The sequence below is a fragment of the Cyprinodon tularosa genome, unplaced genomic scaffold (assembly GCF_016077235.1).
Source record: "Cyprinodon tularosa strain WSP-4 unplaced genomic scaffold, ASM1607723v1 ctg892, whole genome shotgun sequence".
NCBI lineage: Eukaryota > Metazoa > Chordata > Actinopteri > Cyprinodontiformes > Cyprinodontidae > Cyprinodon > Cyprinodon tularosa.
Genome location: NW_024039665.1, coordinates 57,501 through 74,018, shown reverse-complemented (window position 1 = coordinate 74,018; position 16,518 = coordinate 57,501). Strand labels below are relative to the sequence as shown.

The 16,518-nt window shown below is 42.4% G+C and overlaps 1 protein-coding gene across 3 annotated transcripts in view; it reads left to right on the top strand.

Annotated features, from left to right (window-relative positions):
- Positions 1–16,518, top strand: part of ccdc22 (coiled-coil domain containing 22) — a 77,134-nt gene that overhangs the window by 35,454 nt on the left and 25,162 nt on the right. For all 3 annotated transcript variants that reach the window (XM_038273844.1, XM_038273843.1, XM_038273845.1), the window contains 5 exons: positions 1,467–1,682; positions 1,763–1,933; positions 12,654–12,773; positions 12,858–12,974; positions 13,047–13,148. In XM_038273844.1, the coding sequence (XP_038129772.1) occupies positions 1,467–1,682; positions 1,763–1,933; positions 12,654–12,773; positions 12,858–12,974; positions 13,047–13,148 (726 nt within the window). The remainder of the gene's footprint in view (positions 1–1,466; positions 1,683–1,762; positions 1,934–12,653; positions 12,774–12,857; positions 12,975–13,046; positions 13,149–16,518) is intronic.

The following is a 16,518-nucleotide window of genomic DNA, read 5'->3' as shown; positions in this document are numbered from 1 at the left end:
AGGTCATCGCTAAAGAGGCTGGCTGTTCACAGAGCTCAGTGTCCAAGCACATTAATAGAGAGGCGAAGGGAAGGAAAAGATGTGGTCGAAAAAAGTGTACAAGCAAGAGAGATAACCGCACCCTGGAGAGCATTGTGAAACAAAACCCCTTCAAAAATGTGGGGGAGATTCACAAAGAGTGGACTGCAGCTGGAGTGAGTGCTTCAAGAACCACCACACACAGACGTATGAAAGACATGGGTTTCTGCTGTCGCATTCCTTGTGTCAAGCCACTCTTGAACCACAGACAGCGTCAGAAGCGTCTTGCCTGGGCTAAAGAGAAACAGGACTGGACTGCTGGTGAGTGGTCCAAAGTCATGTTCTCTGATGAAAGTAAATTTTGCATTTCCTTTGGAAATCAAGGTCCCAGAGTCTGGAGGAAAAGAAGAGAGGCACTTCATCCACGTTGCTTGAAGTCCAGTGTAAAGTTTCCACAGTCAGTGATGGTTTGGGGTGCCATGTCATCTGCTGGTGTTGGTCCATTGTGTTTTCTGAGGTCCAGGGTCAACGCAGCCACATACCAGGAAGTTTTAGAGCACTTCATGCTTCCTGCAGCTGACCAACTTTTTGGAGATGCAGATTTCATTTTCCAACAGGACTTGGCACCTGCACACAGTGCCAAAGCTACCAGTACCTGGTTGAAGGACCATGGTATCCCTGTTCTTAATTGGCCAGCAAACTCTCCTGACCTTAACCCCATAGAAAATCTATTGTGAAGAAGAAGATGCAATACACCAGACCCAACAATTCAGAAGAGCTAAAAGCCACTATTAGAGCAACCTGGGCTATCATAACACCTGAGCAGTGCCACAGACTGATCGACTCCATGCCACGCCGCATTGCTGCAGTAATACAGGCCAAAGGAGGCCCAACTAAATACTGAGTGCTGTACATGCTCATACTTTTCATGTTCATACTTTTCAGTTGGCCAACATTTCTATAAATCCTTTGTTTTTATTGGTCTTCAGTAATATTCTAATTTTCTGATATGATGAATTTGAGATTTTCATTTGTTGTCATTTGTAATCATCAAAATTAAACAAAATAAACATCTGAAATATATGAGTTTGTATGTAATGTATGAATATAATATACAAGTTTCACTTTTTAAATGGAATTACTGAAATCAATCTACTTTTTCATGATATTCTAATTTTATGACCAGCACCTGTACATGACAAAAGGATAAATAGTATCGATAAGAAAAAAAAACATTCAGTTTAGTTTTTGACCTTGAATAAGACTGTTCTTAGTCCTGGTGCTTGTCTATAATAGAAATTAGAACAGTCAGGTTTTAAAGTCAAATTCTGAAGATGGCAATCGTGAAAGTCAAAATAAGATAATAAGAAAATAACAAAGAAGTCAAGATAAAGGTGATTTGCTGTTAACTGTTCTTTTTTTGTTTTGTTTTTTTGCATTTCAAACAGGAGTACCGCTCAAGGAAGCTGAAAAGATTGCGCAATCGTATCAAGGAGCAGCTTCGTTCTGTTGCTATGCAATCTCCTGAAAGCATCTACAGTGTTTGTCGACCCAGCTCCGAGCTCTCAGACCTCCTGCGGGCCTTCAGAGGGCCTGCCCCCTTTGACCTCATCCTCACCAAGGGCACCCATTTCACACACACTCAGAAGTTCACTTTTACAGAGGTAAATATATCTGAAAGAGTATTCATGGAATTCAAACTAAAAAACCTGAGTTTAAAGTTAATATTGTGTTGGTTCTGCAGGAAGCTACAGCTGTAAAAAGCCCGGTTCACAGTGGACGTCATTCAGAGGGTGACACTCAGCTTCACCAACAGGAGGAGCTAGCGTTACTCCAGCAGCAGTTTCAGCAGCTCTGTAGTGATATTGACCAGATAGCAGCAGACATGAGGCACAGGAGTGTCACTTCTACTCAGGTATTTCCCACATCATTCAGATTTTATGTTCTTCCTTACAAATTAGTTTTTTATTTTCCTCGAGTTGTATTCATTATGTTAATAAAACATCAAAAACAGATTTGAGAAGATCCGATCCCAATATTGAAAACATGCCAGTAGTTCTCATCAGAGGGAATTCTGCCAAAGAAAGCACAGTTAGTAGTATCCGGCATGTGTCTAAGTGATTACTGTTATTTTCAGTGCTAGCAACGAGCATGAGCTTTTGTTTCTAGTTAAGAACTAAAACAGGTTTGGAGTTGATGGTGTAGACAAGAGGTCTGTTTACATAACATTTTTGGTAAAATTTTTATAAGATTTGTTGGTATAAGATCTTTGGTGTACGTTTAAGCCCCTGCCTAACAATGCTGCCAGTTCTGTTAGCTCTACGCCTGCCGACGACACAGAATTTTATCCCAGTGAATACTGGTACGTAACTCAATGGTAGTAAATAAATGCTGTTTCTCAATATGTGTGTTCTCATGTGCTTGTGTACTCGTGAAACGTCATCAGCCTCAGCCCTAGTACTGTACAATTTCACAAGAACAGCAGACCAAGAACAGACAAAGTCCTCGGATGTTGTTCTCACCCCTCCCTTTTTACCAAGCATTGATCAGAGCAGACTTTTCGGTTCTTGAGATTGGCAGCTGTCCCATCATGCACTGTGGCAGCAGCAGCTTTCAATGGAGTGCTCACAGAGCTCAGAGTATTAAGTTAAAAGTTCTCTTTTCTGTTGCTGTTCTTCAATAATTTGAGGCGAGAACATTAAAATTTTAAGCGTCACTATATGGGCCATTCTCTAATTTAATGTGTAATTTACATTTTATTTTATTTTTTTAAGTTGAGAGGACCGCGGCAACCAGCGGAGCTCTGTGGGTAATGGCAGCCAGGTCTAAGAGCAGCCTGTCTGCAGCAGCCCTCTCTCGGCATAGCTGTGTGTGAAGGACCGCTGGCTACAATGGCGATATTTTTGAGTTATTTGGCAAAATGTTCATTTGATTCATGTTTATCTGACTGTGTTGAGTAGTGGTATTCCCCCAGTAAATGAAAAAGTTAGAATTCATTATTATCTAGTGACTTAATAACAGGAGGAGAAATGCAGCTTCAGACGAGGTGACGTCATGAGTATGCTTCTTTTCCAATTGACCCATATTTATGCTGCATGCTCCTGTTCTCCCTTAGTCCATACTTTCCTGTGTTCCTTTCAAAAACATACTTGGCAAGGAAATGAGTCAATACTCACATTCTAGTGAATTGAGAAAATGGCCAATGATTTTTATTTCAACCGTTGAATATATTAGCTGCAACATATGAATCAAGATGCTATGACCAAAAAAATTTGATTGACAGATCACCGTTAATATATGAATGGCTGAATTAAGGTGTACAAGCTGATGTACAACTAACCAGCCTGCATATAATAACGAGAAAAAAACACAGATTTTAAGACATTTTTTTTAAAATAGAAATGTTCTACATTTTGGGACGATATCGTCTGAGTACATTTATACACATGTTTAAGCCATGATGAATGATTTTACATTTAAATATGACTTCTTGCGACTTTAAGTTCGAAACCCTCAACTAAGCAAGTTAAACTCAGCTAAACTAAATAGTTGCGATGTACCCATAGAAGGAAAAAGACAATTGAAGTTGATTGAAAATCGTTACCAATGAAATAATACAATGATATCACAGTTGTGAACTGAAATCCATTTTTAAGAATTTCCAATGAAATTATACTCATTATTAAATTAACTCATAAAGCAATTGGAATGTGCTCAAACCAATTCACTAGTGCAAATCCATGAGTTCAATTGAATGCTTTTAATAAAAAAAATATTTTATTTAATTATTTTCCCAATCAGAAATCAATAACCTTTTAGACTTGTCATTCCTGATACCGTATGTATATTCCTCTGACAATAACAATGGATAACACAAAAATATGAGTTAACATAAAATTAAATTTATAGGCCTCTCCAGTTAGATATGCGAGTTTTTGAGAAGGGCACTGTGCTGCGATACGCACCAAGGGCTATATGTTAACATGAAAACTCAATTATTATGTTTTGAAATAAGTGTGACTGTGACATTTGCACTGCTTTCAACGTCTAAGTGGCACAGTGGCCTTCACATCATTGGTTAATTGCTGACCGACCATCTAAAACCTTTTCCCTGCAATACCCTGATTTTCCTGATAGATTACCCATTAGTCTAGACACATTGACCATTGTTGGAGTGTAACTTTCTAGGTGCCATTTTTCCCCTGGTAAAGATGAGTAGACCAAGGGAAATACAGTAAGCCAAGAAAAGTTCACAGTTTTCAAAGAGTACTATATCAGCCATCACTTTGACACAAAGCATTCTAACTATGCTAGCAATCAATCACCACAAGAACAGGCAGCTAATGCTCAGAGGTTGACAGCTAATTTACAGTCTCTGCAGAATTATCTGTATCTCCTCCTTTGTGCAAGGAGGAGCAGGAGGAGCACTGCCAGAGCCCTACAAAATGACCTCCAGCAGGCCACTGGTGTGAATGTCTCTGACCAAACAATCAGAAACAGGCTTCACGAGGGTGGCCTGAGGGGCCGACATCCTCTAGTGGGCCCTCTGTTCACTGCCCGGCACCGTGGAGCTCGATTGGCATTTGCCACAGAACACCGGAATTGGCAAGTCCGCCACTGGCACCCTGTGCTTTTCACAGATGAGAGCAGGTTCACCTTGAGCACATGTGACAGACCTTAAAGGGTCTGGAGAGGCCATGGAGAACGTTATGCTGCCTGTAACATCGTTCAGCATGACCAGTTTGGTGGTGGGTCAGTGATTGTCTCGGGAGGCATATCCATGGAGGGATGCACAGACCTATACAGGCTAGAGAACGGCACCCTGACTGTCATTAGGTATCGGGATGAAATCCTTGCACCCATTGTCAGACCCTATGCTGATGCAGTGGGTCCTGGGTTCCTCCTGGTGCACGACAATCCCCAGCCTAGTGGCGCGAGAATGCAGGCAGTTCCTGGAGGATGAGGATGATACCATTGATTGGCCCCCAAGCTCGCCTGACCTAAAGCCAAAGAACACCTCTGGGACATTATGTTTCCATCCACCCGACGCTGCCAGGTTGCACCTTAGACTTTCCAGGAGCTCAGTGATGTCCTGGTCCAGATCTGGGAGGAGATACCCCAGTACACCACCCATCGTCTCATTAGCAGCATGCCCTGACGTTGTCAGGCATCCATACACACACACGTGGGGGCCATACATATTACTGCATACCATTTTTAGTTGCTGTAATCAAATTTCAGCAAAATAGACTAGCCCGTCGCATCATTTTTTCACTGTGTATGTGTATATATATATATATATATATATATATATATATATATATATATATATATATATATATATATATATATATATATTAGGGCTGCAACTAACGATTATTTTAAAAATCGATGAATCGGCCGATTATTTTTTCGATGAATCGGACAAAAAATATTTTTTATATTAACCTCTTTATTCCAAAATTAACAAACAAGCACACAAGTACAGGTTGCTCATTAACTGTACTGGTGCAATATGAAAAATAAATGTTTGTGTTAAAAATACACAAACTTACATGAGAAATGTAGCTGTACATCCACAAAATATAGGGTACTTCGTTTACCGTATTTTCACGACTATAAGGCGCACTTAAACGTCTTTTTTTTCCCTCAAAATGTGCGGTGCGGTCCTTTGGTGCGGTGCGCCCTATGTGTGTTGTAACTGCGACTTTTGAGACCACCTCATTGAGGAGATGATGAAAGAGTGGCTGAATGTAAGGAGACCAGGTGTTTTTTTTCCACTCATCACCATCGCTGTTAATCTGTAACTCCATGCGTGCCCATCTCACAGCTGATGTGAAAAACATGGTGAAACAAATTAAGCTGTGCTCGCTGTTATTCAACCGCTCGACATCAGTGTGAACCGGACCCAGCAGGTGCAGCTGAAGCAGCGTGTTTACATGCAAAGTCAATGGTTGACGCGCGTATAGGCGCAGCAAAAGGTTCCGCAGCGCGTTTTGAGCAGCAGGCGCTGCGCGTCGGGAGCGTTTAAGCATCTGCCAACGCGCTGCTGCTGCTCGAAATTGAAAAATTGAAGTTTTGCTGCTGGACGCGTCGCATCAACCAATCAGAGAAGCTGATCTGGGAGCTGACAGCGAGACAGACACATCGCTCTGATGACATATGATATTAAGGCAAATGAAAAAGGCTGGATGGATGAGGAGATGATGAAAGCGTGGCTGAGGCAGGTGTATGTGAGGAGACCAGGTGTTTTTTTCCACGCATCACCATCGCTGTTAATCTGTGACTGCGTGCCCATCTCACAGCCGATGTGAAAAAAAGGTGAATCAAATGAACGCTGTTATCCCGGGGGGTCTGACAAAGGAACTTCCACCGCTCGACATCGGTGTGAAGCGGCCGCTCAAAGTAAGGCTGCGAGCGGCGTGGGAGCGATGGATGACCGACAGAGACCACAGTTTCAGGATAAGTGGAAGGCAGCGCCGGGCAAGTTACGCCACCGTTTGCGGATGGATTGTAGATGCTTGGACTAACGTGTCTGCTGGCACTGTTGTTGAAGCTTTCGCAAAAGCCGGCATGATTTCTGAGGAGCCGCCCGGCACGGAAAGTGACTCTGACAGCGAAGAAGGGGAAATTGGCATTTTTGATTTAGCGCAGCTGTTCAATTCAGAAACAGAGGATGATGACTTTGATGGATTTGATTAATACTTTGTAATAAATACATGAATAAAGCACAATCATACTCAGTTTTGCTCCCGCTCTATTTTTCTACCTGAAAACTTAATTCAACAGCAGCCTCTGGGCCGGTGTTTTTCATCTAAATAATCGAAATCTTGCAGCTATATTTGCTGTGATCAGTGGGAATAAAGTAGTTTTAATATGTTTTTAAGTGAGAAAGTCCACCTGAAAACTTAATAATTGCAGTCATTTCATCCAGGTTATCTATTTCTGTCGGAGCTGCTCAGACCCCCACATACCAGCGGTACACCGACAGTAGGACTCCCTTCAACAGCAGCCTCTGGGCTGGGTCGCCGCGGCTGCTGGCAGGTGTTTTTCATCTAAATAATTTAAACTGCAGGCACCAGGATGCCGGTAATAAAAGCGAACATATTCCGTCGGCAGGTTTCAGGATTCTAAGTTAATTTAGGGGTGATCACAGCTCTGTCATCAGCGATGTATCTGTCTCACGGCCAGCTCCCAGGTTTGATTAATACTTTGTAATAAATTTATGAATAAAGCACAGTCATACTCAGTTTTGCCCCCGCTGTATTTTAAAACACGCAGTAGAGGTATTTAAAGGTAGTAGAGGACATGTACCTGTATATAAAAAACGCACCCTATAGTCCGGTGCGCCTTATGTGTGTGTTAAATACAGAAATGGCACACATAACTGAGACTGCGCCTTTTAGTACGGTGCGCCTTATGGTCGTGAAAATACGGTAATAAAGAGCAAAAAAAGAAAGGCATTTTTGTTTTTAAAAGTCCCTAAGGCAGGGGTGGGCAATTCCAGTTCCTGAGGGCCGGTATCCTTAAAGTTTTACATCCTTCCTTTATCAAACACACCTGAAGCAAATGGCTGAGTTACCTCCTCAGTATGGAGTCAGTTTCTCACAAGTCCTCTCAATCAACTAATTACTTGATTCAGGTGTGTTGAACAAAAGGCACATCTAAAAGTTGAAGGATACCGGCCCCCAGGAACTGGAATTGCCCACCCTTGCCCTAAGGGGTTCAAACAATAGGTCCCCCCATTTCAACAAATGACTAGAAGAGTTCTGCCTTTTAAGACAGGAAAGTATAGCGGTTAAAGTTACTACTTGAGAAAATACTTACCCATAGAGATAAAAAAAAGCCCTGTGATTCAAATTATAAATTGTATTTGGAATAAAAATGAGAGAACTTGGGGTGTTAAAAAAACACATCCTCCAAAGACAGATATTTACTTGGGAATGTGGCATAAAATGAATTGACCTATCACTTCACTTCACTTCCATAAAATACAGGATCTTCTTTATTTTACTTTGCCAGAAGATTTAAACTTTAAAAACCTTGCCCTCATAATTTGCAAGTTAATTTATTTATAAAGAAAATATAAAGCTGCTTAAGCTGATTCAAATGAAATTAAAAGTAAAATAAGTAGCCAACCTTATCACTGTCTGTAACCTACTTACAAGGTAAGGAAAGCATCAGATGAGCTACCTGAGAAACGTTACGTTTCCCCACTTTAAAACGAAACTGATGACCTCTCTTCACTGCCATTGAAGGCTCCAACGTGTTTTCTTTTCAGGTGCTGCATCGTAACAGTGATGCTTCCGTGCCATGTTAATTTGTTTTTACAGAAGTTGCATGTGACGACTTCTTTCGCTTTACAAAGCGCAGGCTGTCTGCGAATTAAGACACAGCTTGCATTTGCGGTATCAGTCATTAGAACAGTTGACGTTTCTGCCTTTTGAAAACAGCCTTTGCTCACCTGCGGCACTGGCTTGCTCTGCCGTATTTTTTTTCTTCCCCCGTTTCAATCGAGTGGCAGTGATGACGACGGCGGCGGATGACGCATTAATCGCTTGACACAAATAATTGATGATGAAATTTGTTGCCAACGCTTTTAAAAGTCCATTTTTATTGATTTTATCGATTCGTTGTTGCAGCCCTAACATATATATATATATATATATATATATATATATATATATATATATATATATATATATTTACACAAGTCTGTACGCTCTCACAAAAGTATTAAGAATTACACAAATATTATATTTTCACATGATTTGCTGTCCTTTGGTTTTCATGTGTGTATGTCATAGGGGTGTAAATCACATCCATCATGGCGATTCGATTCAGTATCGATTTCCTGACCCAACGATTCGATTATTTTCGATACTTAAGAATACACCACAATTCGATTCGATTCGATTAATCGATTAATTTTTTTATTATTATTATTATTATTTTTTTTTTTTTACACCTTACAGGCTAAACAAAGTTTCAAGTTTGAAATAAATCAATGAAAGCTGTAAAATCATTATGCATTTTCTTTAGAAACAACAGCAAATAACAGAAGTAGAAAAGTTGCATCAAAAAATACTGCAAAAATACTGCACAATATCAGTGTAATGAGTTCAATGCAATACCTCGGCTCCAGAGAAACTGTCCAACATATTTTTTTAGAATGTAAAAAATATATTCAGGAAAGAGAGATGTTGTGTAGAGAGTTAGACAGATATAAGGGAATTGTTTCAAAGGTCATCTGGGGATGTAGTTTTTGGTAGTATTTTTAATTTTCTAAGAAGAACGGGTATTTTAGGGAGAATATAATAGTTTGTCTGGTCCATACTCCATTCTGGAAGGTGGCGGTAATGCAACTATAAGTTGTTTGCCAACCGCCATTAAAAAAAAGAAGAAGAAGAGCTCCAGAGTGTTGACGTCACCGCCCCTTGAGAGACGCTCCGCTGCTCCTCTCCCAGATTGTAGCTGACCGCAAACAGTGCACCAGACAGGAGGCCGGCTTGTTTTGTTTTTATGACCGAAATTGCGGAAAACAACTCGTGAAGTTTGACCCGCTAGAAGAGCGAGGTGCGCGAGAAAGCTGGGAGCCTTTTTCCAGCTGAATCTCCGCTCTTTTTGCCCCATTGTCCCTCCGTCGTCGGACTAAACTCGCCGCCACTTCCTCATCGCCTCGGCCGTATTTAGACCCACAGCGTGTAGCCCAGACCACGCTTCAATACTGAGCATAATTTAAAAATGTCTGTGTGAAGCTTGCTGCAACAAACTGCTGTAAGAGTATAACCAGGAAGCGCGGTAGGAGGGCAAAATAGGTTTAGCGGCACCGCAGCACGGGAGGGAGAATTACGCCCAGGAGCAAATGGATAAAAATAGACCGGAGGGAAAAAAAAAACATTAATCGATTATCTTGCGGACGTGTCGATGCATCGGATCGTCGGCTTTTGGATCGATGCATCGATACAAAACGATTATTATTTACACCCCTAGTATGTCAGATGTTGTCATCACATACAGAAATACAATTGCAATCATATTATGAGTAACAAAAGCTTTTAAGGACAGTTAGAATGAGTTAATGCAGCAAGTCAATATTTGCAGTCTTGTCTACTCTTCTTCAGGACCTCTGCAATTCTCCTTGGCATGCTCTCAATCAAATTCTGGACCAAATCCTGACTGATAGCAGTCCAATCTTGCACAATCAATGCTTGCATTTTGTCAGAATTCCTAGGTTTTCGTTTGTCCACTCGTCTCTTGATGATTGACCACAAGTTTTCAATGGGATTAAGATCAGGGGAGTTTCCAGGCCATGGACCCAAAATCTCTATGTTTTGTTCCCTGAGCCAGTTAGATATCACCTTTGATTTATGGCAAGGTGCTCCATCATGCTGGAAAAGGCATTGTTCATCACCAAACTGCTCTTGGACGGTTGGGAGAAGTTGATCTCGGAGGACATTCTGGTACCATTCTTTATTCATGGCTGTGTTTTTAGGTAAAACTGTGAGAGAGCCGACTCCCTTGGCCGAGAAGCAACCCCACACATGAATGGTTTCAGGATGCTTTACAGTTGGCATGAGACGAGACTGGTGGTAGCGCTAACCTCGTCTTCTCCTGACAAGATGTTTTCCAGGTGTCCCAAACAATTGGAAAGGGGATTCATCAGAGAAAATGACTTTACCCCAGTCCTCTGCAGTCCACTCCCTGTACCTTTTGCAGAATATCAGTCTGTCCCTGATGTTTTTCCTGGAGAGAAGTGGCTTCTTTGCTGCCCTCCTTAAGACCAGGCCTTGCTCCAAGAGTCTCAGCCTCACATTGCGTGCAGATGCACTCACACCTGCCTGCTGCCATTCCTGAGCAAGCTCTGCACTGCTGGTAGCCCGATCCCACAGCTGAAACACTTTTAAGAGATTGTCCTGGCGCTTGCTGGTCTTGAACATCAACAAAGCCCGTCACAAATCCCTGTTAACTGATCAACACCACAGAGCTATTTTGAGAATTGCCACCACAAAACTAACTCCAGGATTGATACACTGGCAAAAAAGAAAAGAAAAGCAACACCACTTTTCCCACCTAAATGTGAGTCAATTAACATGCCACACATTGCTTTCAATTTAAAGACCTCTTTCATTCGTTGGGTAATATTTTCTGAATGTTAAAAGCAGGGTTTCCGGGGGTCATTAAATAATAATTTTTTTAATTCAGGTTATGACCTGTTCTCAGCTCAGGAACAAGGACCCGTGTGATATCTGGTTGTTCAATAGTGTTTGCTTAAATAAAAAATTTAGATATGACTTATCAAGACATTCCTGCAAAAAGGTCTGATGTTTCAGGGGCAGGTAATGAAAAGTGTTTGGAGCATGCTCTTGTTCTGATGCCAGTTTGTTTCAGCCTTTATCCAGTCTCATCTAGGAGAGCTGGTCACATCACAGGTTATTTGCATTACAACATGGACACTTAGCAAGTCAGAGTGAATACACAAACTTGAAGAGGGGAGGGGGGCTTGCAGGAAAACTGGAATTCTCCGGGACATCTAGTGTTAAGATGTTTGGCGTAGAAAAATGGAAAAAACTGCCTAAATATCTGTGGTATAAGCTGATGGCGTCATATTCAGTAAAGAATTTCTGCTGAGATTGTTGCTGAAGATGGATCAACAAACTACTAAGCAAAGGTTGTGTATACTTGTGAATTCCGAGTATTCTATTTTGAAAAAAAAGGAAAAAAAAGAAAATTCAAAATGGAAAAAAAAAACATTTCTACATTGACATAAGTGGGTTTTGCTTTTAGAAGAAAGAGATTAATTACTGTTATTCTTATGGATTAAGGCTGGGACATAATGAAATGTGGGAAAATTTAAAGACTGAAAGCCCGCTATAGCTGTACAAATATTTTATGGTTCTGTTTGTTTTAGGAATTGCTGGATTAGTGATACCATATGGTATGAATTTCATGTCAGTTGAAATATTATGTAGTGTATTTGCTGACAAACGGGTGTTGCATACACCCTCATAGGTTGTAGTAAAATAATTACCCTGTAAAAGATTAAGGCCTCGATCTTCAGAGATTCCACTAAATTGCATATGCATGTTAAGACATGCAAACTGGTCTACTTCCGCCCATGAAAATGAGCAGCGTGTAGAAGCAGTTTAAAAGTGGCTATAAAGGAAAGTTGAAATACAAATCCATGGAGATTAAGATATTTATTATTCCTAAAATAATGATGATAATATAAAATATTTAGAGTGTACCTTGTAGCCTTTCTCTAAAAGCTATGAACATCAATAAAAAATGCAGGGAAAAAAAGGACAGAAAGAAAGTTTGGTTTTGGATTTGATAATTTGCTTTGCATGTGGAAAATGTCTAAATTTACTGGTTGGTTATTAGAATATGATCTGCATATTGATAGAAGCACACATGCAAAAAAAAGATTTGCACCGGCCATCTGCAAATCAAACGCAAAACACTACACCTTCTTTAGAGACAGGCTCTGCCTATACAAACATGTTGCAGCTGTTTTAAGACACACAAACCTTCAGAAGGTCAGGACCTAAGTCCTAAAACCAAATCCTTGCCTAATCTTTGGTTTGACTGCAGAGGTTTTTACTATTGTATAAAATCTAACATTTTTTCTGTAGGTGTTTGATGAACTGAAGCAGAGGGAGCTTGAAAATGCTAAAAATCAGGAGGATATGCAGGTAAAAAAGACAACTCTAGAACTGTTGCCAGATGCAGACAACAACTTGCAGAAGCTTCAGGTAAAAATGTATCTCTGTAATCACGTGGTAAACCTTTCAGCAAGGCTTTTCCTTTCTTACCACTCATTCTGTTCCCTCCAATAGTCTCAGGTGGAAACTGGTGCAAGTCGGGTGGTAAATCTGGCATCTCAGTGGGAAAAACATCGTGCTCCACTAATTGAAGAACTACGCAGACTAAAACAAATCTGCAGCAGCAAGGACGTAAGTGGTGCAGTAAATTCGATATGCACTCTGTAAATTCAGATGGTTTTATTGTTGTCCCTTTTTCCTCAGCTGGAGTCTTCTACAAAACTTTCAGAGATCAAGCATCTACATGAAAAAATTTGCATGGCCACAGAGGACGCAAAGAAGAAGGAAGAATCATATAAGCAGCTGGTAAGTCACGCAGCTTCACATCTAAATATCTGTTAGTTCTATTTCATTCCTACTGACCACCAGAGGCGGTGCTTGAAGCATGAATGATCACTCTTGCACATGCACAGGTCGAGAATCTTACCAACATAGTCACATGTGACCCCCGGTGACACTGGTGAGCCTATATAATCACGTGAGAACGATAGCTCAGTACCTTTTCGTCTTCTCGGATGCAGGTTGAACAGGTGGTAAGACACTGTTGTTGCTTATCTCTGGTAGCCTAGAGACTTAGGTCGGAGTTGCGATGATCATCTCGCCCTCCGAAGGCTTTGCAAGCTCTTCGTTAATACTTTTTGGTTTCTTCGTCCGGTAAGTTTTTCTCTCCTTATCGACAGCAAATGGTGACCCGTTCTCACCGCGACTCTCTGTTGCAGGTGCCTTTACGTTAGCTGACTCAAACCAGCTTGTTAACTGGCAGTCGCAGGCTTGCATTTTTGTTTACTGTACAGCTCCTTCGTGTTTGCCTACTACTGTAGCATCCACTTTTCGGGCTTGCTTTTTGTTTATTGTGCAACCGCTTTCAGGCTTGCTTTTTTGTTTATTGTGCAGCCGCTTCCGAGCTTGCTTTTTTGTTTATTGTGAAGCCCCTTTCGGGCTTGCATTTCATTTATTTTGGAGCCGCTTTCGGGGTTGCATTTTGTTTATTGGGCACCCGCTTTCGGGCTTTCATTTTGTTTATTGTACAGCCGCTTTCGGGTGCTTTCAGGTTTGCATTATGTTTATTTTGCAGCCGCTTTTGGGCTTGCCTATATTTTCTGATAGCAGCCGTTTTCCGGGCTCGCATTTTGTTTAATGTGCAGCCGCTTTCGGGCTTGCCTACCAGTCATAGCAGTCGTTTTTTAAGGCTTGCTTATTTGTTTATTGGTAGCCGTTTTTGGGCTTGCTTTTTACTTTCACTGCCGTGCTTAGGGCTGGGTACCGAACATCGGTTTTTTTATGGTACCGACCGAAATGCTTCGGTTCTACAGAGTATCGAAACAAGCCTCGTCTTTCGGTGCCAAGTTTCTGTGATTGGCTGTAACACTTAACGTGATTGCGTCATCCAGGAAAAATACATAGGTGGTCACGCCTACAGCCAGGGTTCATGTGTATCTGTTGTGAACTGGTTGCGAGCGTCGTGGAACCCCTTTAAAATGCTCCCCAGGTCAAAAGTGTGGCTTCACTTTATTAAGACTGATGCCAATAGTGTGCAATGCAATACATAGTGCACAGAAACAATTTAAGAGCAGAAAGTTGCTTGGTGTTTGACTGCAAGAAAAGCGGACCGCAGCCGGCGCAACCATCATCCTCTCAGCAGCCCGTGGGCAGCTTGGCTAGTCCTGCTTGCAGCCTTGCTGCTGGGGAACCCCTGGTGGCGTTTTCTGCTCGATCGGGTTTCCCGACCTGTTCGCTCGGGTTAAGTGTCAAGAGTGGCGATTTCAGCTTGACCTGACCTGGCCCTGTGAGCGTGAGATGTTGGACGTGCCGTGCTGCAGAGCTTGTTTGGCCCCTCTCCAGTTGGAGGATGGGCATGATTTGTGTCTCTCTTGTTTGGGACTGGATCAGCTAAAGGAGGCTTTGACTGATGCGGCCTGTCCTAATTGTTCTGTCCTGCCTATGTCCCAGGTGATGCTTGTTTGGCTGGGCTTCAAGGCGCCAGCCAGCCTGTGAAACGTGTGGCTCCTGAGGCTATGGGGCCTCCACGGAAGAGGAGCATGAGGTGCTCCAGGATTTTAGAGGGCATGTCTCGGCAAGTGGCCCAGCTTGCTTCTGAGCTGGAGGGGATGAATGGGCTGGTTGAATCCCTTAAGGGCGATGGTTCAGTAGTGGGCACTGTGAGAAATGCTCTTGCCGGATTGCAGCTGGATGCTCCACAGGACCAACCTGTGGCTTCCAGTGCTTTCTTTCGGCGTCCTACTCCTAGGTCGTCCTTTGTGGTTCCCCCATCTGCAAAGTATGTGAAGGAGGTCCATTCCTGTTGGGCGTACACTAAGGCCTTTTCGAGGCTGACCTCTGCTGACAGAGCACTGGTGGCCATGCAAGATGAGCCCAATTTTTGCTTGGGCCATATGCCTTCTGTTGAGCCGGCCATAGCTTCCCTCATTGTGGTGCCTGATTAGGCTTTGAGAGCTAATGCCAGGTGTCCTCGTCCTCAGTGTCGTGTCACTGATGATCTGCTCTATGGCACTGGAAATCCCAGATTTCTTGTCCTTCCTGTCACAAATGCAGGAAGGACTCACATTGGGTTTGTGAATGGGACAATTGTAGCTTCATATGTAGTGCTTTTCCTTGGGTGAAATAAATGTTACTCCAATACTGAGATCATACTGTTTCATACTGTCATTTTCTAAGCTGAAATGTTGAATGGCATGAAAAGGTGAGACAAGACAAAATACAATTATTCTCTGAGTTGTTCTTTCTTTCACATAGTGGGCTTTGCAATATAAATTAGTCTGTTGGTGAATGGACAATATAAATAGGCTCTGCCTTGCCTTGTTGGAAATGCAGTGTTATGACCTGTTCCCAGCTCAGAAACTAGGACCCCTATGATATCTGGTTGTTTAATAGGTTTGCCTAATTAAAAGATTTAGTTATGACTTATCAAGATATTCTTGCAAAAAGGATGATGTTGCAGGAGCAGGTAATGAAAAGTGTTTGGAGCATGCTCTTGTTTTGATGCCAGTTTGTTTCAGCCTTTATCCAGTGTCATGTAGAAGAGCTGGTCATATCAAAGGTTATTTGCATTACAACAAGGACAGTTAGCAAAGTAGAGTGAATACACAAACTTGAAGTAGGGCAGGGGGCTTGCAGGAAAACTGGAATTCTCCGGGACTTCTAGTGATAGAGCCTATGACTCTAGCACTCGTTTGGGGCAACTTGGTAATTCCCTGTCGCATTTATTGCTGGGTCTCTCAGCTTCTTTGGAGGGTGTTGAAATCGAGTCACCTACTCAAGGACTCATCTCTCCATGCGTTTGCTCTTCTGTCTAAGGAAATTGGACGTGTACTGTCTACCCTTGTTCAGGCACGTCGCCAGGTTTGGCTGGCTTAGTCTCCTCTAACGGAGGCGTGTAGAAGGACGATGGGCCTTCCAGTGGTTCCTGGAGAGTTGCAGCCCTGGAGCGGTCGGCCCAGGCTTCGCGTACCAGATAGCAGTTGGCCGGCCTTCATCGCAGACAAGTGCAGCGTTCTGCTGGTAGTGCCTCTGTGTCTCTATGGCGCACTTATCCTGCCCAGACTACACCCTATTTGGGGCAGCCTGCCCATGGCTGCCCATAGCCAGTGGGATCCACCCAGAGGTCGGGCTCATGTTGCTTCTCAACCAAGGCGGGCCACTTGGCAACTCTCCCGCC